The 26,125-nt window shown below is 40.2% G+C and overlaps 1 protein-coding gene across 8 annotated transcripts in view; it reads left to right on the plus strand.

The window, feature by feature from the left end:
* The window catches only part of Dap160 (dynamin associated protein 160), a 196,896-nt gene that overhangs the window by 159,977 nt on the left and 10,794 nt on the right, over window positions 1–26,125 (plus strand). For 4 of the 8 annotated variants that reach the window (XM_067154599.2, XM_067154598.2, XM_067154601.2 and 1 more), the window contains 3 exons: window positions 12,150–12,230; window positions 12,316–12,387; window positions 20,282–20,455. In XM_067154599.2, the coding sequence (XP_067010700.2) occupies window positions 12,150–12,230; window positions 12,316–12,387; window positions 20,282–20,455 (327 nt within the window). Of the gene's footprint in view, window positions 1–8,705; window positions 12,231–12,315; window positions 12,388–20,281; window positions 20,456–26,125 lie in introns of those variants that run through there. The other 4 variants (XM_067154602.2, XM_067154603.2, XM_067154604.2 and 1 more) reach the window with 4 other exon arrangements.

The raw sequence follows: 26,125 nt of genomic DNA on the forward strand, positions 1-26,125 counted from the left end.
TTATGAAATGGAGTAAAATTATAGTTTGCGAAGTACAGCGAACACACAATATACCAAAGAAACGAAATATGCTCTAAACTAAACTCGTATCAAGATCAAATTGTTGTATTCATAAGCCAACCAAAACAGATCCACGCAATAACAACTTCAAATAACCACAACATAAACATTCATGGTCAACAGATTTCATTTGTCGAAAATAAAAATATTTTGTAGGGCTGGTGGATATATCTGTAGAGTAAAACGCGAATTCAACGCTTTAAGGTACCGTCACGATCAACTCTTACGATTTAACAGCCACACAAATGACGAAAATCCCTAAATAGGACAGAGCCGATGTATCGGCGCCGTGAGCTTTCTCGCCATAACCTCTCGCGCCGATAGATCGGCGCGCTGAGTACGAAAGGGTTAAGAAAGATCTTGGGCCTGGTCAAAGAACAAGGAGAGTACAGAAGAAGACACAACGATAAACTGTATCTACACGTGGAAAAGATAACGGACACCATAAGCAAAAAGGAGAAACACTTTCTATGGTCATTTGACCGAATGAGCTCCGGAAGATTGTCCAATTGAATCTGTGACTACTTTGTGGGAAAGAAAACCAAAGGGATCTGGTTTATAGAGGTGGAAAAGACCTACAAGAACTGGGGATCACACACGAGGACATCTTGGATCGTGACTCTTTAAAGAAGAAACTTGGGAAGTACAGAGTTTTCAGCGGAAACCCAAAATTAAAACCGGCAAGAAGTGGACCGAAGAACGGAGGAATGCTCACCGAAGGAGAATGAGGGAATACTGGACAAATGTGAAAGATAGCAGGAGAAAGCAGTTGAAATAGCGTGGTCTATGGAAGACAGAAACGAGAAGAAGAAGAAATAATAATAATAATAATCATCATCATCATCATCATCATCATCATCATCATGCAAAATTGAGACATTCCCAGACAGTGATCCACCCTGAAGCCTTATAAACAGTAACTCTTAACCTAGTAAGAACAGGAGTACTGAAGAGATTAGAAATGCTGGAGCGAAAGATTCTCAAGAAAATATTGGGACCACGAAGAACAGAGGATAGTCAATGTAGAAGGCAAGCGAACCAACAACTGTATACTAAGATAGAGAAAATCTCGGACGTCATGCGGAAAAGGAGGAGCATGTCTTTGGACACATCCTGAGAATTAACCAGGGGAGGTTAACACTGCAAATAATAGAACAAGAGAACCAAAGTACCCTGGATCCAAGAGGTACAAAGAGATCTAGAAGAAATAGAAATACAGGAAGCGGAGATATACAACGGAGTGATTTTTAAATAAAAAATTCAGGCTTGCACAGGTTTTCAGGACAGAATTAGACTCAGAACAAAATCATCATGGACAGAAGACCGAAGAAGGTTTCAAAGTATGAGAATGAAAGAATACTGGACAAGGAGAAAGACCAGAAGAAAAAATGAAATAGCGTATTACTTTTTTTAGCGCCGCGAGTGTCCGAGGAGATGTTCTGCTCGCCATGTGCAGGTCTTTTGATTTGGGGCCTGTGTGCCATGATGAGGATGAAATGATGACGAAGACGATACATACACCCAGCCCCCGTGCCAGGGAAATTAACCAGTGATGGTTAAAATTCCTGACTCTGCCGGGAATTGAACCCAGGACCCCTGTGACCAAAGGCCAACACGCTAACCCTTTAGCCATGGAGCCAGAAAGACCGGAAGAAACGAAGCTAATAAAAATTAATGTGGTCCTCAGGTGGTCTGAACAGCGATTAAAAATACCATTGCCTTCTAAAACACAAGAACTGCAGGAGTAAAAAGTGAATATATGGATAGACTTTTACCAAACAGCCAGAATGAACAAATTCTGATTACGAACTGCGGCGTACCATAACATGCTTCTTATTAAATGTTCATGAAAAGGACAGGCAAGACAATATGATTACGACAGACATGTCAAGACGGGTTATTTGATCTTTTCATAATGAATGCTACGGAGCAGTACGAGTCCTCTAGTATACTCTAAAAGTATCAAAGGTGTAAAATAAAATTTGTCCATTTAAATAGGAAAGTGGTGCATTAATTTTCGAGTGTTCTTTGTATATATGTGTTAGTGTGATATTTAACCATTAACAAGGAACAAACAAAGGAAGGTCATTGTTCTTGGGCTTGTCACATTCAACCCAGCACAGTGGAGTACACATTATCTTTTTACTTCCAGTATTTATCTTGTCTCCATAGGCTCAGTGCCACAAGGTTGACCTGGTCATAATGTTCTGGCTCATCAGTGTCCTGTATGTATGGGTATTTAAATAATGTATTATCCTTTTGATTTATATTTCTTGTGGATTTTCTTCCCCTATTATTACTTTTTGATGATATGTTTAGAAAAATATTGCAACCACTGTTAGTATCTAAGAGTTATGCTTATTATTCCATGCGGCATACATTTTAATTACCGTACCATATTTGTCCAGGCCGTAGCAAAGCAGCCTACCTTTCTTCATTGTAACTGTCTCTGATTCAGATATATTTGCCATGTTAAACAGCTCTTACGGTGCATTTTGTATCCATCTGCTAGAGATCTGCTTTCATACCACAATTGGAATACTGAAATTGGCTTGCAGATTGGCTAATGACACCACTTAGAAGGTGTGAAAGCATATAGAATGAGGCCATGTGCTTATTATTACCTCTCTCTCTGTAGATCAGTAGTATGGTCTGGGCTTACAGATCCCAAAATTGCTTGTTCAAACCCAGCAGAGTTAGTCGGGAGGAAAAATGTCCATACAGCTGTCCACCTGGTATGATGTAGGCATGTAAAAGATCTCTGGCGACAAATTTAGTGTGTATGCAACGGGCATAAATCACCCTACAGAGATCTGAAAACCATCAAAATTGCTATGCAGGCAGCCAAAATGGCATCAAATCAAAATGTCTGGGCACGGTAGCTTAGGGTTGAATCTAGACCTACTGGTTAAGAAGCTGCTATACCAATTCTTAAACTACAGAGACAGATGTGATAGTCTTTCGAATTTATGCTGTGTGAAAATGAACATCCACAGCCTGTTTCCACTCATTCGACAGGGCAGGAATGGAATGTATGAAGTCCTCATCTAGCGGCGAGGATAGGAACTGTGCCAGCTGCGGAAGTCTGTCACACTTTTCTGGGGCAATGATTAATGCGTGACAGATGAAATGAAATGATATTGGAGAGTGTTGCTGGAATGAAAGATGACAGAAAACTAGAGTACCCTAGAAAAACCTGTTCTGCCTCTGCTTTGTCCAGCACAAATCTGACATGGAGTGACAGGGATTTGAACTCTTTATACTGTGTAAAAATAAATCTGGTGCGTGCCAAGATGACTGTTACCCAGCAGGTATTAGATCAACACGATGACCACCTCAGCCTTATTGCAGTCTCACAAGACTGAGTTAACTCCAGTCCAGAATTAGAATCCCTGGGCTGGTTGGAAATTAATCCCAGATTAAGAAGACATAAGTAGTAAGAAGAAGGCATGCTACTTTTCCATTACAGGCCTGACTTACACTGAAATTAATTTCTTTATACACTTTTTTGGCTGAAACATCAATTCCTCTTGGACCTTGTGCAAAAATGTTTTTTTTTTTTAAACTTTATTTCACCCAATACAAACAAAAAATTGTTTTATATTATGACTTGGGCCATGAGAACCCCAATCAGAGTTTTTAAAAAAAAATTCTGGTTGCAGTATTTTCTTTTAGAAATCTGCCGTTGACTTTTTGATCTTATTTCGATGCTCTTATGTGGTGCTGGAATGGAACATGCTTACAACGTGCTCTAGTCCTAGATCAAGGAATTGTGCGTGTTAAGGCTGTTGTGTGAATGTACTGTTTATTGGCTTGAGACAGGACCCTGCTGAATTTTCTAATTTTTTAATTTTAAGATAATTTACCCTAAATTTAGTGAGACATGTAATATCGTATAAATTAAGAAAAATTCACAATTTGGTTTTTGAGTAATTCATTTTGAAATATGGCTCTTTGTTCGAAAAGATGTGGTCTTCTTTCAGAATCCTCCAGGTGCACCAATTTTTTATTTTCTGATTTGAAACTACTGTAGGATGTTAAACTTAGAGAGTTCAAAGGAATAATTTATAATATTATGTTTGTTACAGTAAAACCTCGTTAAGACGTTTCTGCAGGGGACAAGGAAAGAGAACGTGTTAAGTGTGTGCTACTGAATACATGAATCATAGCTATCCAACAGGTATAATACACCAGACAACAAATATGTAAACATTTCCACTAGGACCCATAAAAGTATCAACGTTTATTTATGTAGTTTCTAAAACAAATGATAGCTGAAGCCTTGTATTTCAGACCACTGGGTTATTAAACATTCACACCTGCCAACTTTCCCGATTTAGGCGGGAGACTCCCGATTTTTGACAGTTTTTCCCGCCTCCCGATTATTCTATTATTTCTCCCGATTTTAGCTTATTTTTGGTGAACTTCAGACATTTGTTTTCAAATCCTGCCATTTTAGCTTTATACGCCAGAGGCCGGAAGTGCTTTGCTCATTGAAATATCTGCATTTATCAATACGAGAATAGCGCGTGAATGTACGATGTTTATTGAAACCTGTATATCGCAACGAGTGTATCGATTGTCAATCTCTCGTTCTCGCGTGCTATATTCTTGTTCGTTCACATCAGTCTAGTCGATTCTTGACACTAGTGCTAGATTTGGAGTCTTTTTTGTAATTTAGTGACAGAATTTTAAAGATAACAACTAGTGACTTCTTCTAGAGTTTTTTGTAATTTAGTGACAGTATTTCAAAGATAACAACTAGTGACTTCTTCTAGAGTTTTTAGGAGCCATTCTGGTGAATTTTAATTTGTTACTTGATAAAAATAGCATTGTGCTTCGCAAAATCGCGCGGGCGTGTGATGCTATGTACTAATCTATGCATTTGATAAGTAATGGCATCTAACGGCATGACTGATTCACAGGTGTGGAGCATGAGTTCATACTATTTTTGGAAGGCTTATCTGAGACCGATCATCTCACTCACGTACTTCCTGTGAGGGAGCTTTCTAGCCTCGTATAGCAACAGTCATGTTTTGAGAAAATAAGTGTTATTATATATACTATAGTACTCCTATATTGCGCAAGACATGTAGAATAAGTAGTTTTGACCGATTGTATCTCCTGATTTCTCCTGATATTCGTATCAAAATCTCCTGATTTTTGGTTTTGTAAAGTTGGCAGGTGTGAACATTGTTTTTTGGTCATACTCTTCGACCATGAATTATTTGGAAGTTAAACTTGATCATGTGCGAAAGAATGACTTTGACCGCTGTCTTGAATGCGACAACACTTTGATTTGCTTCGATCGAGTTCAAACTCGAAAGTGCGAGTTGAAAGATGAGCATGGCTGTCTACTTCCTAGATTTTAATTTTGTCTTCTTTAGTAAGTGATTTCTAAAACTTTTTGGTGTCCATAACTGGACTGCCACAAGACAAATATGTACAACACTAATCATCTTCACACGATTTTGTTCTTAGTCCATAGGTAGGCCATCATGCAACAGATATTCACTATCCTTCACTGTATCACTCAACACAGAATTAATTTCTAACTTCTGAATGGAATGAGAAATACAAGCACAAACAGGCTCAATGGGTTATTCAGCAGTATCACTGAAAACTGACTAGCAAAATTGAATTTTCCTATTGCTAATGGCTTGCTCCCCGAAGGTGTAATTTACCCTTGTAAAGGTCAGGAATTCAAGGCCTTTTCCCATTTTTGTGCAACTTACCCTGATCTGCGTCCTGTGGCGAGGGCTCTTATCTGTATTGGAAATCGTGTTCCTTTCACAAGGGATGACAAAGTAGCCTACATTTTCCAGGTTAGGAAAAATGTGATCATACTAAGCAGTAATAGAAAAAATATTCACCATGTAAATGGGGTATTTTTATATAGATTTAATACAACTTGAATCAGGACTTTGAATTTATGATATGCTAAGCGAGAAAACTTCTTAATGAGGAACGCACTAACGAGGTTTCACTGTAATTAAAAGCTTACAAAAAACAATTTTGTTAACATGTGACATAATATCTTAAAAATAGTTGATATTTCTATGCTTTGACACAAGGTATTTCAGAAAATCGTCAGCCATTTTAAAATCTGATACTGCAAATCATTGGCAGCTGGTGATGATTTTAGCTGAGTGTACATATTTGAAATATGGTGCAGTAAACTTTTTATTGCTTCCATTTTTTGAGGGGACAGATTTGAAGCTTACTCAGGAGGATGTAGCTTATTTCTGGTTTGAGGTTACATTTTGGTGTTTTAAAAATGTTAATTGAAAATTTCTCCTGCAGGAAAAAATTTATGGTTTGTTTCTTAGGAAAATTCTTTGATGAAGGAGTGAGTGACATTCTCCTCAGTCCTTCTGTTACTTTGCACCTTTCCTGTGCTAATTGCAAGATATTAGTGTGTGTATTTTTTTACATAACCGTAGAGTCACATGGTAGATTTTCTTATTAAAGTTTGAAGCTGTGTGTCGAGGAGTGCTTGTCAGATGCTACTGCCAAGAATGAGCCATCCCTGCCAATATCATATCGAGATGTGTTCTTGTCACTTGTGTGACCGGGCTACACCAGGCTTTCAGTGTGACCCAGTTTTCTTTGTGTGAATCATTGTGCATTTTCCCCAGTCCAGGCCTTTGTACCTCATGGTTGCACAATGTTTCATCTCAATATGTATAAGTGTTGTTTGATTTAAACATAGACTGGTGTTTAGAAACCTTGCACTTCATGTACTGGACAGCCCTAAGTCAAAATGACAGCATACTACAGATAATTGCTCCCACTGTTCAGCCACCTGTCCCATCGCTGAACAAGTTTCCCTAGACTTTCCACAATGAAGGATGCTAGATGAATCACTCTTCCACAGCATCAGGAGCCACTTGCTTGGTGGACCAAGGACATGACTGTGCCAAGGGGAGATCTATGGGGTGTTGACTGTTCAGTCAGTCACCACTGATCTCCATTTAGAGCAGTCACCCAGGTGACAGATTCCCTATCTGCTGTTTACCTAGACTTTTCGTAAATAATTTCAAATAATTTGGAAATTTATCAAACATCTGCTTTAATTATTCCAATCGTTAACTCCTCTTCTATAAATGAATATTTGCCCCAGTTTGTCCTCTTGAATTCAGTCTTTCCTACTTTTAAAATCACACCTCAAACTTACTCATCTACTAATTTTATTCCACACCATCTCTCCACTGACAGCTTGAAAAATACCGTTTAATAAAATCATTTGAATGGAATAGTATATTTCTGCGACCTTTCAACACGGAACCATTATGAAATTCATCATTTGTACATACTGTTTAGTCGAGCAGCTCATCTCCTTAATCTCAAGTCTTCCCAGCCCAAACTTAGCAAAATTTTCGTAATGCTGCTCTGTTGTCAGAAATACCCAGATCAAATTTTTTCCAGTTCTCATAATCAGGTAGTCTTGGTGAGGGTCCCATACACTGGAACCATACTCTAATTGGGGTCCTTACCAGAGACTTATACACCCTCTCGTTTATGTCCTTAGTACAGTCCATGAATACTTTCATAGCTATATGAAGAGATCTGTAAACTTTCTTAACAACCTCATTAATGTTATTACCTCTAATGAAGATCTTTCCTTATATTAACACATAGACAGTGACCTCCTTGAGTTACTTCCACCCTAACAATACAGTAATTAAAACTGACAGGACTTTTCCTCTAGGTGAAACTCAAAACCTGACTGTCGATTGTTGCATTGGCAGTTTATTAACGTGCTTTACCATACAGCACAAGGTAACTTCATGACAGTTTTTGCTGTCTAGGTACATTCGTTGTACAAGAATTGAATGATATCACACTGTTTTAACATACTCAGTACACAGGAATATTGCTTCACCATTTTTCCTCTATTTTGTGGACTCGTATCTCAGACTGAACATGTTCTGAGCTGCTGCCACAAACACTAAACCATGCAGTGCTTTCATTTCAGTGTTTCCAGCTCAGTCTATGTTTTAATGGAACAAACCTTACAAATATAGAGATAGTTTTGTTAGAGCCTGTGTTTCAAATTCATCCTTTCTTTCTTCCTACACATACATAATTATGGACTTCTGTTGTATTAATTATGAACGGATCTCTATTTCACTGTTGTAGTGGGAGTGCTCTTTGCTTGTCTGTCTTTTGTTGTTGTGTGTTGAAATTACAGAATATGATTTTTGTGTTGCTTTAATGTTGAAATCAAGTGTGGAATTTGAGAAGCTCATCTCTGAATGTGCATCTGAGAGCCTTAACTTGATTTATCTTTTTTCTTTTGCTTTCCTTCTGGACTGCCTTTTCTGCTTGTCAAACCTGAGTGGGATGTTTTGATTAGCACTTCTAGTTTCAACATTCACAGCTTATCATCTGGCTTGAAAATGTTTGACTTAACTCATACTGAAAAGTACTGCAACTTCAATATCCACTTAACTATGAAAGTAACTGTTTAATTTTCTGGATCTTCATGAACTGTAGAACATACAAATTTACTATCAGCAGCCTTGGAGAGAGTTTGTTTAGATTATTATTTATTGTGTAAATTAATCAGTATATGACAAACTTTGTTTTGGTACTAATTCATCACTTCTTTTTCTTCTTTTTCTTGTGCCTTCTTCTCACAGAAAGAAGAGAGAAGGACAAAGATGAAAGCACAGAGAACATGCTCTCTCCTCATCATTTTCCCACTTCTACAGCCATTTGTTGTTGGCCCCGAGGAGCGTGTTTCTGCTTCCCAGACGAGGAGAGCTGGCTTCAACACGTACTGAGAGGCCAGCCTGATAGATCTTCAGAAGTGGAGATTGTCCTTATCCTTCTGTGTTTTCATGTTTCTCCTTGTCTCCTCGTTCCACTCTGTGTTCCCTTTCTTGTTTCTGTTTTTCTATATATGACTTGATTATGTTTGTTTCTTTCCATTACTTTATACTTTTTACCCATTCATATAATTTGATGAGCTGTGGTTGCGAACAATGTTTTGGCGCATGAATCAAATTAGAGGCTTAGCTCGCATTGACGCAGTGTCTCGTTTATTTTCATACATTAGCTTCCCTTTGCAATATAAGTTCTAACAGTACACATTATAAGGAACTACAGGCATGTACTGTTGGTAAACAAGGTTGTCTGTATTTCTGTGTGACACTGGGATTGTTGAACAACAGTTTATTTGAATCGGTATTCAGTATTCATGGTCCAGTAGAACCGGCATCACAATAATGGCAATGAGAGTTTGAAAGCGCTTGTAGACAGTGTTTTAGATGACGATTATGGCAATAATGATGTTTTAGAAAATGAACCCGAGTTTGAGGATAGTGATAGGAACAGTGAAAGTTACTTGAGTGCGAAGAGCATTGAAGAAAGTGAGAGCGAAAGTGCCGTGTCAGGTCCTTCCAAACGTGTGCGGCCAGTGACACAAAAGAACCTTAGTGATTGGAAATTAGAGAATAAAGACAAAACTCCTGCTATATATCAATTTTGTGGATAAAACATTGTTTCAGAAATACTTGTAATGCTTTTAGAGCACACGGATCCACTTGTTATGAAATTGTTTCAAATGAAACATTTGTACCACAGCCAGTAGTCATTCAAGGAATGAAGTATGGGCAAGTCATCACTTTCAGTGGCATGGAGGCAAAATTTAAGTGAATTATCTTCATTAGTTAGTATTTTGTGCATGGCGGGCAAATTAAATCTGATTGTAGTCAACAGTGTGGCCATTTATTGTGACTTGAATGGGTTCCACACTCTATCAGATGGTCCAAGAACTCTTGTGGCAGTCGATCCCATTCCTCCAAAAGGGCAGTGCGAAGGTCTTGGAGGGTCCTTGATGGAGGCTGACGGGATGCAATTCGCCTCCCCAATGCATCCCAGGCATGTTCTATAGGATTCAGATCCTCAGACCTCGCTGGCCAGTCCATGCGGTTATCGTACATTAAGAGGAAGTCTGGACCAACCGCACTTCTGAAGAGTCGAAGATGTGGTCTCAGTACCTCATCCCTGTATCTCCGAGCGTTAACAGTGTTCCTCAGACCACCCATGAAGATGTGCAGGTCCATACGGCCATTCAACATGATGCCGCTCCACACCATGACGCCACCACCACCATACTGGTCCCGTTCCACGATGTTCCTGTGGTTGTATCGGCTACCCGGTTCTCTCCAGATTAATCTGTGATGGGAATTGTTCTGCAAAGTGAAGTGATATTCATCTGTGAAGAGCACATGCTTCCATTCATTCATGGTCCAGTTTCAATGTTGACGTCTCCACAGTAAATGGGCCCATGTCTGTGCTGGAGTGAGCGGGACGCACACCGCTGGACGTCGGGCAAACAGCCCTGCTGTTCTGAGCCTCCGGTACACAGTTTGCTGGGAAACGGCAACCCCTGAGATGGCTGCAAGTTCCACCAACAATTGTCTTGCAGGTGCACTCCGATTTCGTCGGGCGGTTAAGGTCGGATGTCGGCCTTGCTGTGGTGTGGTTACCCTTGGTCGACCTGGTACTGGCCTACAACTATCATCTCCTGTGTCTCAAAATCGTCTCCAAAGCCTGGAAATGACACTTTGTGGCACATTCAAGGATATGGCGACTTTGATCTGTGTCTGGCCTGCTTCCAGGTGGCCGAGTATTCTACCCTGCAAAACGGGGTCCAAATGGCGTCGTTGTGCCATTATGTTGTCACGTTCACCACGAGGCTACACTCCACTCACTATAACAGGGCAAACACGACTGAGGGAATATGGGGCGCAGGCACTGGCTGTGTTTACCTTGCAGTTACACCGTTGGTCAAAGCAGGGAACACTCCGTTCTTATACAGAGCGAACACATAAGGTTGGTAGGTGCATATGTCGTGCGATTTGCAGTCTATTTCCTGTTGCCCTGCTTACTCGTATCTTATGCTTAACTTTTGACACTAGTATCATGAAATCATTAATTTGATATTAGTGGAAGCAGACCGCAGTGAAAGAAAATACAAAACAGAGTTCTCAAACTTTTTTCACACTCATTATGTATATGGGACTAGTTAGGTATCCAAAAATGTTGGACTACTGGTCAAAGCATTTCTGATATACCGCTTCTAAAATGTGTGCGTGTATTTTCATATGAAAGGCTTTAAGACTTGGAATATGCATATTGAGTAATTTCTTAATTATCCCATCCCGTAAGTACCCCTTACATGTTCCTCAACGTAAGAAGTTAGTTTGCCTTCTGTACAGATGAACCAGAAAATACGAAAGCAGAATCAGTGATCGACGCTTTGTTCTATACAATGCGTCATTAGACCCGCCAGCGGGTCACACCATACAGAAGTAAAGAGTCGACGTATTTGCCGACGTGTTGAGAAATCCCACATACATTGTCCGAGATTCAAACTGTGGCTTCATTGGTGAGAAGTTGGTAACTATGCCAATGGAGTATCATTGCTGTCTTTCAACCTGTTCATTACAGATACCTTTCTGCCATCATTCCCATCCTTTATGTACAAGCAAACATTCAAGTCTGGTAGTTTTTTTCTGATCCATCCATCTTTTGAGCGCTATAGCAAAGTTACGCTGAAAACAGGATAATGGTAGTGTCCAGAAAATTAAAGTCTCTTTCATAGTGTGTAATTGAAGTACAAATTTGCAGATATTTGTCCAAAGTTGTATTGTTTTGCTGTGACATTTAGTAATGAAAATCATTACAGGTATGTTCACTGTCAATGCTATTCATCATTATGAAGCTGATCTTAGCGAATTTCACAGAGATGGTCAAGGGTGATGGATTTTCAAAGACGAGAAAGTCCATAGTTAGCCATTTCGTTCAAGTGGCGTGCAAAAGAAACTTTGTGTGTACATCAGGTGTCCATGTGTCATAATTTTGTCAGGTGGATGCTGAGTGTATTGCCAGAAGTCTTTAATAATAATGACATGAAATGGTAAGATATTTGTGAACATTACTGTAACTTTCCTTAGTTTGCAAAATGTTTACAGCAAATTAAATTCACCAGAGAAGGTCCGATGTAAACTGGGTGTCTTGTTTTAGAAGTGCTAACTGTTGGTGGTGTCTGTCTAATGTGTGTGTTGTGACTTCAGAGCAAGCCCAGTTTGTGGCATGCGGAAGGGTTCTGGTGTTCGTCATGGAAGGTGTTGGCCTCAAACCCAGTGCGGCCAACGGTAAGGAGACTCTATCCGTGTCCTGTGCATGTTCTTACTAACCCCTGATCATTTAGTAACCTACTGCATGCTGCATATTTTGTAGTTCGCCAGCGACCTCCGAAGGGATTCCTGAAACTTACTCTAGTTAAAGCAGCCGATCTAAGTAGACCAAAAGGTAGGTACCACTCTTCATACGTGCCATTACATTGAGAATTCAGATTCTGTTGTGAAACATGATTTACTGTGTTACAGTTGAGTCTGCCACGAGTTTGGAGGCACAAGCAATGTTTTGGAGCTTTATTACTCCTTTAAATTAACATTTTTCTGCACCAAAAGGACCTGGCTTTCAATTAAAATGAATCTTATGAAAAAACAAAATGAAAAAAAACGTCAGTCACCAAAATCAAAGTGGTAATAGGGAACCAGAAGAGAAAAAATTACTTTCTTAAGTGCTTCAGCCATTGTTTTTTTATTATTTCGTATGAATTTTACTTATCCTTTCCATAGAATTGGGTGTGTTTATTCCGAGGAAATGCTGGATTGGTGGCTAGGTTCTTAGAACATTTTCATACGACGGCTGTTTCTTCATTAGCGACAACGCTTTTATCTGTACATCAGGAAGTGGAACCAGTATTTCTTGCGTATACACATGTTGGGATAGTACTCAACCCACCAAACAGTACCGTGGACCCAACCATCCAGCGCTCCGCTCATGTGTTGTGCTGTGAAAAATACCACCATCTGTGAGAGACCAGTTGAGTGGTTAGTCTCTGTGAAAGTCAAAAGTGTGTTAGAACCCTAGCAGTGTGAAGATGTTGGCACTGTATTACTGTTCATTTTTGGTACATCACCTGTGACCAGTGCTGCAAGAGAAGAGATGACACATTCTTAAGACGTCCTCCATCATTTTGCAGGGGGCTGATTTATATGCTCTATAGGGCTAGGAAATGCTCTATCGTGCCCCATATTTCCCATACTTAAGGCCCTGCGATTTTGATTTGATACCAAAGGTGAAGGAACCGCTGTTCCCTAAGTTCTGCGGGTGATGGTGTTGATGTGTGTCGTGACTGCTTGATTCGTACCAACAGAGAACAGTCACTGCTGCAGAGATACTACAGCTTCCACATCGTTGGCAATGGGTTCTACACAAAGCTGAGGGACTGAGAATATTTCATTGAGGCGTCTCTTATTTTATTATCAGTTGTTGATTATGGGCCCCGGAGTTCTCTGTATTGCTGCAGCTAGCGGTGGTTGACGGGTCCTGGAAATCTTTGTTTTTACACATTGTGTCGTCCATCTCTTTTGTGGGCTTCCTGGGAGAGCTGGAGTACATTTTTCCTCTGAAGTTGCAGCCATCTGTATCAGGGCTTTTCAAAGGATGATCTTGTTAATGTTGAGAATACAGAATCTGACCCCTCATTGTAATGGTGTTAATTGTACAACAATGAAATCAGATGGAAGAAAACAAGATCTGATCTTTCCATCTGCTTTCTTTTACAATTTACTTTTTCCTTGCATGCAGTAAGCTTATGAGAAGGAACCAATCACATCATTCTTCATTGTTCTTCAAAACTAGAACTCCAAAGGAGAAGTGAATTTACTAACATAAGTAGTGGTGTAAGTTTATATTATAAGATACTAAATAATAAAAATTATTTATTTACTTGTTTGAGGAACGTGCTAATTTTATGGAGAGATAAAGGTGCTATATATAAATAAGTGAGAAAGAAGTCTGACTCTTTGCCTGAATCGCCAACATTGCAGCTCTGTGTAAGAATCTGACCATTGGTCTGTATTGACTGCACTGAAAACCAGGAAATAAAGAATCCACCTTGTCAATACTAATCAGAATACTATTTAATATATTTTACTTACTCATACATGTTTTGAGAACATATCATTCTCTTCCTTCGCAAAAGTATTTCAGAATTTGGAGATTTTAGCCAGGACTTGTTAATTCTTCGGTTCGGGGACTGTGTTTGTTTCAGTTCTGCCTGTTCATATGCTTGCAACATAGCACCACAGAAACACGCAGTGGTGAATACATCGCACCACATAGGGTTGTCGTCACAAAGGGGATCTGGCCATAAATCGGAGCCAGGATCATACGTGTGACCCTGTCGTGGCGAGGGAAAAGTGATAGGAGAAGTGGAAGAATAACAAAGGGGATAGCTCCTCTTAAAACAGTCTTTAGGTAAGATGGAACTGAAAAGATAAACCAGGTGGAAATGTACATTGTGCTTGAATGCAGTGTATGTTTCCAATTTTGCTTCAGGTATCGTCAGTTTTAACAGGACTTAAGATGCAGATAGCTTTGAAAATGGCTCATTAATGTGCCACTGGTACAAGTCTCTCGCATATAGGCAGTCTGCACTAAGATATAAATAATATCAATATAAGGCAGACCATATCATTCTAAAATGGTTCTTGATGATCTAGGTTAACTTGGAACAGAGTTTCTACACCTCATAAAGAATGGCATCTACAAAGACAGTGAGGATGAGGAAGAAGCATAGACTAATGAGTGAAAATTATGAAAGCCTAACTTTCAGTGTAGATTGTACAATTATTTAGTTTTATAATGATATCAAGAACAGTTGAATGTGGTGAATGGGAAGATTGAAGAATGTGGATTGAAAATAAGTGTAGAAAAGAGTAAAACTCTTGTTGTGACTAGAGGGGAGAAAGAAGGGAAAGGTCAGATTAGACTTGCAGACAAGCCCCTGGAAGTAGTACAAACGTTTAAATACCTGGGGAGTGAATTAATGGAGAATGCTCGACTGGATGCTGAGATTAGTAAAAGGATTCAAGCTGGAAGTTGTTTCTATCATAGTGTAAGAGACATGTTATGGGACAAAGATGTGCCAACGGAAGCAAAGGATACTATGTACAAGATGTATTACATACCCATAATAACTTACGGAGCAGAAACTTGGACAATGACAAAGAAGGATGAGAGTCGAATCCAGGCAGCCGAAATGAAGTTCTTGAGGAGTATGATACAGAAGAGTTGAAGAGACAAAATAAGGAATGAGAAAATCCGGGAAGAAATTGGAGTGGAAAAAATGAATGATAGAGTAGAGAAGAGCCGACTAAGATGGTTTGGGCACATAAAGCGAATGAGCGACGAAAGAATGCCAAAAAAGGTGATGGAAATGCAAATCCAAGGAAGGAGAGGCCGTGGACGACCACGATTGAGATGGAAGGATACCATCCAACGCAGCATTATAGAAAGAAACCTGGACTGGGACACAGTGTTGGAGGAGGAGTGGTGGAAAGACCGAAGAAAGTGGAGAGGAACCATATTTGCCCCTACCCAGCTACAGCTGGATAAAGGGAAATGATGATGATGATGATGATGATGATGATGATGATGATGATGATGATGATGATGATAATGATATCTTTTGTTTCAGAGACATAAAAACAGAAATGTTTTAGTCTTAGTCTGTCATAACAAATTTAATTTTTAGTAACATCACCATTCTTTTTCTTCAAGTACCATATGTTGGCGATCACCCTGGAGAAAGCACTCCTTTCTTAAGCTAACTTGGAGAGTTGTTCCGTGTTGTGGATGTCAGTCCAGTATTTGATGTTTTGGAACCATGACATCCGTGGTCCACGAACTCCTCACCCGCTTTCTGTTTTGCCTTTTAATATCGGCTGTAAAACAATCACCAATATTACGATATAAACATCTTCTGAAATGTTGACCAGATTTTCCATCTTTCCAAAATACAATGTTTGGATCTAGCAACTCTGGTGCTGTGTTTGGTCTGTGAACAACTGGAGATGTGTGACTTGGGTGACAAATCATGCTATACTGTTTGGCAGTCAGATGAGACAGGTTTGGGTTTGTCAAATGCTAAGGCTATGAAATGGCTCAAGGCTTTTATAGCCGGGAGTGTTCAAAGACATTTACAGCTCGCCAGGTGCAGGTCTTTTAATTTGACGACCTGCGCGTCGTGATGAGGATGAAATTATGATGAAGGCAGCACATACACCCAGCCCTGTGCCAGCGAAATTAACCAATGATGGTTAAAATTCCCGACCCTCCTGGGAATCGAACCCGGGACCCCTGTAACCAAAGGCCAGTACGCTAACCATTTAGCCATGGAACTGGACGCTTAGCCTATACTGTGTTCACAGTAAAATTTGGGGGATGCAGGGTATCAGTAGGTTGGGGTGGGTTATGTTCCTTATGGAAGGGACTTGGTCCTCTCTTAGTACTACAGAGCACTTTCAAGAAAGAGGGACATAAGGCCATTCTGACCAGCTGCATGTTGTCTACGGTAGAAGACCAGTTTGGAGAGAGTCGTGTATTTCAGCATGCCGTAAAGCAGGTTCTGTCCTTGTGAGGTTGGTGGACAATTAGGTTCTGGAAATGGAGGGTCCAGTCCAGAGCCCCAACCTCAATCCTGTTGAAAACCTCTGAGATGAACCAGAATAGTGACTTTAGTCCAGACCCCATTGAACCACATCATTAACTATGCTTGAAGCGGGAAGAATGGTCTGCCATTCTGTAGAGTTCGAGCTGTAACAAACACCACACCAAGGGTATTAATGTCCATTACTAAGTAGTATATCCGAGGAACACTTAAGAGGACAGTTTCGATCATATACAGTACTGTATATTCATTAGCATGTGTTTGTTCCCTTTCCAGTATATCCATACATAATTTGATTGGTTGCTTCTCATAATGAAGGCTTGCACTCATTCTCTGCACCCTGTTTTGATCACGTGTCGGCACATCCAACTGGCACACGTGGCTTTCCAAGGGAGCTTGAGTACAGTGTTTGTCATGGTAAGGCTCTTAAATGTACTTAGGCATGTGCATCATTCTCAGATTGATGGCTTTCTTTTAAAGATTATTGATTGGACATAGCATCTAACCTTTGTACTTAATAACTTAGCATAAAGATTAAAAATATGATTTGATTAGGGATATGTTTTTGTATATCAACTACCACTATTTTGTGGTACCTTTATGAATTATGTGATTGATACTATTCTTGTGATACATGAGAAATTCTACATATATAATTTAGGAAATAATACGTGTCTTGCCAGGATTGTTACCTGCTGTGGGATGGAGTAGACAATATAGCCATTGATACAACAAGAAATGTTGGACATTGGTAAAAAAGCCTGACTCTCTAAAGGAACCAACAGGTTCAGGTGGAAGATTTCCTTTAGGTGGATGCTGGAAATGCCACTGAAATCCAGCATGCAGCGTCTGTTGTCCAGGTTAAGGACGGAGTCATTGAAACCTGGCAGTTTGGTATAAAATGCCTTTGGATGTGGTGAGCCCACCATAATAATAGCCTGTATGAAGAGTCAGAGTGGATCAGGAGGAGGAGACAGAGAAATGGAGGTCAATTATCCACTGCCTGACTCAGGAGTTCCCTGGACAAGGGTGACGGAAGATGAAGAAGAATACGCATTGAATGTTATTCTTAATTTCCACAGGTGAAAAGAAAGATAAGATCTTCTATGTTTACAGAAATAACAGCAAGCATTAATAAAATCTACCCAGCCCCATGTTTTAGGGGTAGCATGCCTGTTTCTTACCGCTCTAGATTTGCTGTCTGGCCAGTCCAAGGATTTTAATTCTGGAACAGAGTTCACTGATCCTCACGAGAACTGAGGAGCTCTTCGATATGAGGCAGCGGATGTCATCACGCAAGCTGAGGATGTTGTTACATTTATTTCATGGACCACATGAATCTTCAAAATCTGCAGGCCTTCTGACCAGGAAGCAGTTGCCTTGGCAGGCCGTGACTCATAATGGGCTGTTGTGCCATGGGTTTTGTTTCTTAACGAAATCTGTAAGATTCCACGAGACAAGAAGCAGGGGAACAGAAGTGAGAATCTGCAATAAATACGTAACTGCAGATGCTTGACTGCTCTCAATGAGCCATTGCCTCCATGAATCAGTCAACATTCAAAAATTCGTATTAAAGGGGGGGTGGAGGTCTGTCAAGTTATGACAAATCTGGGTTATTGAAGGGAAACAAAGCTGTTCCATATTTAACTGTGAAATTTATTTATGTATTTATCTGTCGTATGGCTTTTAGTCCTGGTAATTTCCGAGGACATGTTAGTATCGCCTGATGCAGAGCTCTCTCTCTGACGCCCATGGGCGACCTGTGCATTTGGATGTGGGGTGATTAAAATGACGAAGTAGGGAGAGCATGAAACCTTGTGTCACCGAGCTCGATAGCTGCAGTCGCTTAAGTGCGGCCAGTGTCCAGTATTCGGCAGATGGTGGGTTCGAACCCCACTGTCGGCAGCCCTGAAGATGGTTTTCCGTGGTTTCCCATTGTCACACCTGTACCTTAATTAAGGCCACGGCCACTTCCTTCCCATTCGTAGCCCTTTCCTGTCCCATCGTCGCCATAAGACCTATCTGTGTCGGTGCGACGTAAAGCCAATAGCAAAAAAAGAAAACCTGGTGTCAGCACATAGCCTGCTTCTGTCGAATAAGGCAAAGGGGTCTGCTCAAGGCTAACATCCCCTCCATCAACAGTGTAATATGCCCTCACTCCATATGAACACTGTGGAGAGGTTTGGAATTGAATCCAGGTTTTTGGCGTGCAATCTAGTGATTAGAAATTGTATACCACTACCATCACCTCTGCTGGCCAACATTGTGATGGTGAAACTTCCACCAACAGGACTGAAACCACGGTGTCAAACTTGAAGCCTTACCAACCATGGACACTGGGTGGACTAGTGGCTAGAATGTGCACTTGATCTGTGTTATCCCTCACAATCAGTATACAGCAAACTCCTGATTATCCGGCTAGCTAGCAGGGTAGAAGAGGTGGTGGTATACTATTTCTAATCACTAGATTGCATGCCAAAAGCCTGGATTCAATTCCAAATCTGTCCACGGTGTTCGTATGGCATGAGGGATGCTGTTGATTGCGATTTGTCTATCAGATGCGGACGTTAAGTCTTGAGCAGACCGCTTAGCGTTATTTGACAGGAGTAGGCTATGTGCCAAAACAGAGTTTCACTCTCTCCCTACCTCATTATCATCTGCATACACACCCAGAAGTGCAGGTCGCCCATGGGCATCAAATAAAGGACCTGCACCAAGTGAGCCGAACATGACCTCAGACACTCCCGGCAGTAAAAAGCATACACGAAATAAATAAATAAATAAATAAATAAATAAATAAATAAATAAATAAATAAATAAATAAATAAATAAATAAATACCAACAGTGACTAGGTTTTGGCAGTATCCCCCCTCCCCCCACTACCATGGTATGCAAAATAGTCTGGAACTCTGCCCCACAGTCACATTATGTGGAGTTCTTGAAGCCCCAATAGTGCATAGTATAGAACTTGTTGAGAGATGTCCATGTTTTACTGGAAAGCTCAAAAATGGTTTTGTTCATAAAGGCTAGGCCACTCTGGAGTTACATGTACCCATTCTACTTCATTCTGCTGTTAGAAAGAAGCTACACCTAACAGCACCTTTGATGTTTTCATGGGTGGATGGCGAGATTTCATCCTACGTCTCCGAAGATCCGTAACATTTCTGTGGATGGAAAGTGCTGGGTTTGACATAAGCTTACAAACTCTCAGATAAGATCGTCAGAGTGGCACAGTGTGCGACAGAACTGGCAGCCGGTAAGTTGGAGTAGACTCGATAGCACCAGAGATGACACGCATGGTATTGACTTTCTTGATGAGAAAGTTGTTGCACCGTACTGGAGATTATATAAGACCAAAACGTCGTAGCATGTCCGTTGAGGCACCTCTTGAAGTGCCATACATTTTCTTCAGACAGTGTGAAACATTCTTCTTGGGGGCTTCAAAGCTAATCATAATTAACAACGAAAACACAAGTGCAGATACAATAACTGCACAGGTTACCACATCAACATCACCGGTAGCTATTGATCTCTAAGTCTTAAAACTCCTGTTTGTAATGCAACAGCAATAACAACAGTTAAAATTTACTAGCAGTAGATGGCTTTTGTTACTGGTAAGGAATTATTTGTAACTGGCTAATTTACAGTAATGCTATATCTCAGTACATGTTGTTTGCTAGGCAAGTGTGATGCCTTCTGCGAGGTGAGCATGGGCTCTCAGGAGCACCGCACCCCAGTCGTCAACACCACCTCCAACCCTCGATGGAACGCGTCCATGCAGTTTCTCGTCAAGGATCTTCTAGAGGACGTTCTCTGCATCACAGTGTTCAACCACGGCCACTTCTGTCCAAATGGTGAGTTTACACAAATCGATGATAAGCTTATTGACTTTCTCAGTACAGTCCATAGCACACAGTTAAGTTCTTGTCAAAATCCTTGGCTGAATAGTTCCAGAGTGCCCCGAGTTTGATTCCCGGCCAAACTGCGGATTTTTAACTGCTTGTGGTTAATTCCTCTAACTCAGAGAATAGATGTTTATGTTAGTCTTAATACACTTCTCTTCATCTACAAGACACTGCCAACCATTACAGAAACACACATACGTGAATGTATCATTCCACACAGAGTTGGGGACAGGAAAGGCATCCATCTGGCTGTAAAACTTGGCCCAGCCCACCTCAAGTGCTGCCCTAATAAGTTAGGAAAAAAGGTCAGAAAAACACATTGTCAACTACTTACCTACTGCTGTGAAACCAGTTCTTGATGTCACAAATTCACTGGGACTTTTTATTTTTTCTGTGTGCTGCACCACCCTCCATCAGGCCCATTCTCCTCGTATCTTGTTTTAGGTCTTCATGGTGACTGCCTTCCCTCTGGTACACCACATCACACTTAATCATGGTATTCCCTTCCTTTCTCAAGACATACCAATATCCTGCTCTTAACCTTTACCACAATGTCACTGCCTTTAAGCAGTTCTCTGATCTTCCAATCATGCTTGATTCTCCATTCTCCCTCCTCATGTGTTGGACGAAAAGTCCTCTGCAATACCATGTTTTTCCCTTTTTATTCAAAATACAGTTCTCTCCTCCACATGTTAGTATAAGATGAAAAATTGTTTCACTATTTCATTTTGGCTAAATTAAGCCTTAAGATCATTGTGTGGAAACTATGTAATAAGACATCAAAGAGAATTGCTTAAAATGAACCAACACTGTCATCTTGTATATTATGACACCTGTCTGCAGATACCTCGTGAAGTGCAGAATGAAAATCTTGGAGGAACAAAATTAATTTTCTGTGCTAATCAATATGGTTATTATCAAATTTACTACAGGGAAACCTGATTAATGCATGCACAAACTTTAGAACATTCCGCTTAGTACCATCACATTTTTCCTAGCTCTGAAAATGTTCTTTGACATCCCTTATGAAAGGAACATGATTTCCAACACAGGTAAGAGCCCTCACCAGAGGGAGCAAGTCAGGGAAAGTTGCATGATAACAGGAAAAGGCCTTGAATTCCTGAACTTCATAGGGTAAATGACACCTTCAGGGAGCAAGCTGTTAGCCTCAGGAAAGTTCAGTTTTGCTTGCCGAATAACCCAGTCAGTCTGTTCGTGCTTGTATTTCGCATTCCAGTCAGAAATTAGAAATGTATTCTGTGTAAATGAAAGAATTATAATAATGCACATACATGTAAACAATGAACTACTGAAGATAGTACAAGTATATGCTTCACAGACAGGATGTAGCGTGGAAGAAAAAGAAGAGTTCCTCAATGAACTGGAAACACATATTGTTGTAAACGGGATCATGATAATGGGAGATCTGAATGCCCATATGGGAACTGATAGAATGGGGTATGAGAATGTTCTGGGGCCACACAGGTATGGCGATAGAAATGAAGATAGAGAGAAACAGTTGGACTTTTGTATCAGAAATAACTTGATAATAAAGAACACATGGTTTATGAAGAGGAATAGCTATAAGATCAGCCGATATAGTTGGGATGGACAGTATGGAACACTAATAGACTTTATAATAACAGACCGAGAATGGGGAAGATACGTCATGAATACGAAGATAATCCCCAGTGAAAGTATGGAGGGTGATCATAGATTATTAATTGTGGAATAAAAACAAGTAAAAATCTTTAAAATTGTATTGAGGAAGAAACCAAAGATCAGGACTTGGGAATTGGAGGAGGAGGAGGAGGAGGACAAAAGAATGGCATTCCAAGATTGTATAAAAAGGAAGTTAGTTGCCTAACACGGAATTTGGATTTGAAGGGGCAGAAGTAATGGAGAAGGGAAAGTTGAAGGACAGAAAGGAGTGGAGGACGCTTGTTAACCACACTCAGGCGACTGGAGTGGGACATTGATAACAACATGTCACTAATTGATAAGATAATGCACATACAGAAACTAACATTTCACATTTAAGCTTGGATTAAAATACAGAAACTTAATATATATAAAATCTTACCAGTTACAGTAGATATATTAGGATCATCCCATGCTGCATGGTACATACAAATTTCAGAATTTTCTCGACACGAGTAACGGAGCACCTTTTCAGTCCTTTTCTTACTGTTATTTACCAACAGTGGACGCAAAAAAACAATTCTATCACTATTTTGCTAACCCTTTGTTCATGACCAGTTTTCAGGATACGTTTTATAGCACATAATGCAGTGCGTGCGTTCGTCATGCCATTAAATCCACCACCCAATCTCACTGAACTAAATAGAGCTTCTATTGTTTCTCCAGAAAATCATCTTAAAATAACCGATTTTGTAACAGATAAGACACACATTCCACTATAAATTTCACAGTTAGCGAGACAGCATCTGCCGTCTCATTAGTCAGACACTTCAGTTTTTCACGTTTTGATTCCAACTGAATTATTTTAACATACTCAACGAAATCATCATTGAACCATTGTAAATATTTTATCTGCTGTTGAATAGAAATGCACACAATCTGGATTGTTTTGCCGAAAGGCATTACAGTAATAATTTCTGAACTAAAAGGGATAGATCGGAGACTCCTAAGCCTTTAACGAGGAGTAGGCAGCAGAACTAGAGAACTTCTTTCAAAGTCGGATTACAAGAAAACACAACAGTTTATTCGCGAGAGCAGGAGATTTTGCAATATCTGTGCCGCATACACCTTCAACATTGACCGCACAAACGAACTTGTCACTGGTTCGGTCGTAGAGGAGCTGAACCTAAATCGGCAATCACTGTTACACTCACCTCTGTTGGTCTGAGAGTTTTACATTCAGTTGTAAGTCATTCCTTCACTAATTGGGAAATCCCGACAAACACTATCAACATTTTCCATTTACGCTACATGTCCAGAGTACGTTGTGACGGAGCTGACACTAGACCAGGAGTCCTGCCACATTCATAACCGTGCAGGATAATATTCCCCACGCCACATAGTACCGCGTGATTTGTTCTGGCTGCCCGGATTTTGTCTTGCAGAAATCATGGATTTGATGTTAAAAACGTCCGCTTTTCCTTTATGTTTGGTTGCTTCCTTTACTTTATTCAAACGATCAATTTCTGGGTTGTCTTCGAATTGTCTGTACTCTTTTAACTTCATTATGGTTAGTCATCAGCTGTTATCGCAGTCTCAGAATTCTTGATCGGAGCCTCTACTGTGTGATTTTCTGATCACTGCTGTCATTCTTACTCGTTGGAATATTGACTTTGATTGATACATCGTTGTTGAAATGAATTTTGTACTCGTCGTGCAGTGTATTTCCTGCGGATGAAGAAATTGTTTCATCACATATTTCTTCCAAAGAAATACCTTGTCGCTGTCTGGTCTTTCGTGGAGCTTTTTTTCTGGTTTGAAGGTAATGGGGATAATTCGAAGACTGACTAGGCACACTCTCTGGCTTCAATATATTTTCCTTTTAGTTTTATCTTTTGAGAGCCTCCGTGGCTCAGGCGGCAGCACGCCGGCCTTTCACCACTGGATACCGTGGTTCAAATCCCGGTCACTCCATGTGAGATTTGTGCAGGACACAGAGGAGGTGGGACAGTTTTTCTCCGGGTACTCCGGTTTTCCCTGTCGTCTTTCATTCCAGCAACACTCTCCACTACCATTTCATTTCATCTCTCAGTCATTAATCATTGCCCCAGATGAGTGCAACAGGCCTCGGCAGCCGACACAATTCGTATCCTCGCCGCAAGTTGGGGGCTTCATTCATCCCATTCCTGACCCAGTCATTGACTGGAAAACAGGTTGTAGGTTCTCATTTTCATTTTATCCTCTAGCTCCATCCTAAAATTCAGGCAACAAATAATTGGATGGAATTCAATGATTACCCTTGGTTGATCCTTGCCTTGATATAGCGTTAAGCCAATTTCCCCAAAGTTCTTTACGTGGGGGGGGACAGGAATCCTCACACCTGAAGAATTTGGATTTCATGCTTTTATATACAGAGATGAACACAACAATTAATCATTTTTCTACCAGAGACACACACATAAATGCTTGATGCAAACGCACTGGAACACAATAACATGCGTACGGAGATAAGTTGGATGCGTTAGCTGGCGCCCCTAGTGGAAGTTAGTGACACTAAGAGCTCACGCTGAGAAGCATGTTAACCGCATAGCATAGAGCAGGCAGTGTATAGGATTGAGACTGTGGTGGGTGAGACAACAGTTTGGATCCCATTAGCTTCTTACAAGTGTGGAGGTTACTGAATGAATTTAATCTGCTCTGTATCTCTGCAGGATATCACTACACCAGGGTAGATAAATTAATTTACATTTTGAAAGCTGTGGTTTCCAACATGTAGTACTTCTGTTGTCAGTGTTGATTCTCATGAACTTCATCTTTGCATTATTTGTTTTTAGGCTTGTGTGCTCTGTTTAGCTAATTACTTTCTTATACAATCTGTGACAAAATTGCATATGGCCAGAATAAGTTGCTTTGGATAAAACCAATTGTAAAGAAAAGTTGATAAAGGAAGCAGAGCTTCATTATAAAACATGGCTGGAGTTGGCTGATCTGGAGAAGTAATTGATCCATCAAAACCGGAAACATATGTATTTGTATGCTAATGCGATGTCGTTTGGACTCCAGAGAGGGCTGGTGCAGGTCTTTCTAGTTGACACCCATGGGCAGCCTGCATGTCTGGAGGGAGAGAGAATGTGTTTGTGATGATAAAGGGAGAGGGTGAAACCTGGTGTCAGCACATAGCTTACTCCTATTGAATAACACCAAGGGATCTGCTCACAGCTTAACATCACCATTGCCATTGCTCCATATGAACATGTAAGATGTAACTACAGGTTTAGATCCGTATTGACTTGTGATCAGTGTTGCCAACTTATATTTTCAAGATCCGCTAAATACTACTAAAAATCTGCAAAAATTCCGCCAAGAAATCCGATCTCAAATAATGGGCAATAATAATAATAATAATAATAATAATAATAATAATAATAATAATAATAATAATAATAATCTGAGGAAAATTCTCGGCCCCCGAAAAACAGAAGATGGATATAGACTGAGGTCACGCAAAGTGACAGAAGAGCTTTCCAACATTGCAGCAGACATCCGCAAAAGACGTCTGAAATTTTATGGCCACGTCCGCAGACTGCCGGCAAGTAGACTGACACGCAAAGTTCTCGCCTACATAGAACAGCTAAAAAATATTCCATGGGTAGTGGAAGTGAATAAGGATCTGGAAAAAGCCCAGATGAACTCATATGACACCGCGGACAGAAACGTCTATAGGAAAAAAATTGATGGATGGAAAGTGTAACCAGAGAACGAAGTGAAAAAGAAGACTGGAGCAAAGTGGACAGAAGAACGAAAAAGGATCTACGGATGAAGGATGAGAGCTGTTTGGCAACTCTGAAAACAGAATCGTTAGAGCTTTGCGTGATCCATTGTCTCCATACGCAGATAATAATAATAATAATAATAATAATAATAATAATAATAATAATAATAATAATAATAATAACAATAATAATAATAATAATAATA

The sequence above is a fragment of the Anabrus simplex genome, chromosome 10 (genome assembly GCF_040414725.1).
Source record: "Anabrus simplex isolate iqAnaSimp1 chromosome 10, ASM4041472v1, whole genome shotgun sequence".
NCBI classification, from domain to species: domain Eukaryota; kingdom Metazoa; phylum Arthropoda; class Insecta; order Orthoptera; family Tettigoniidae; genus Anabrus; species Anabrus simplex.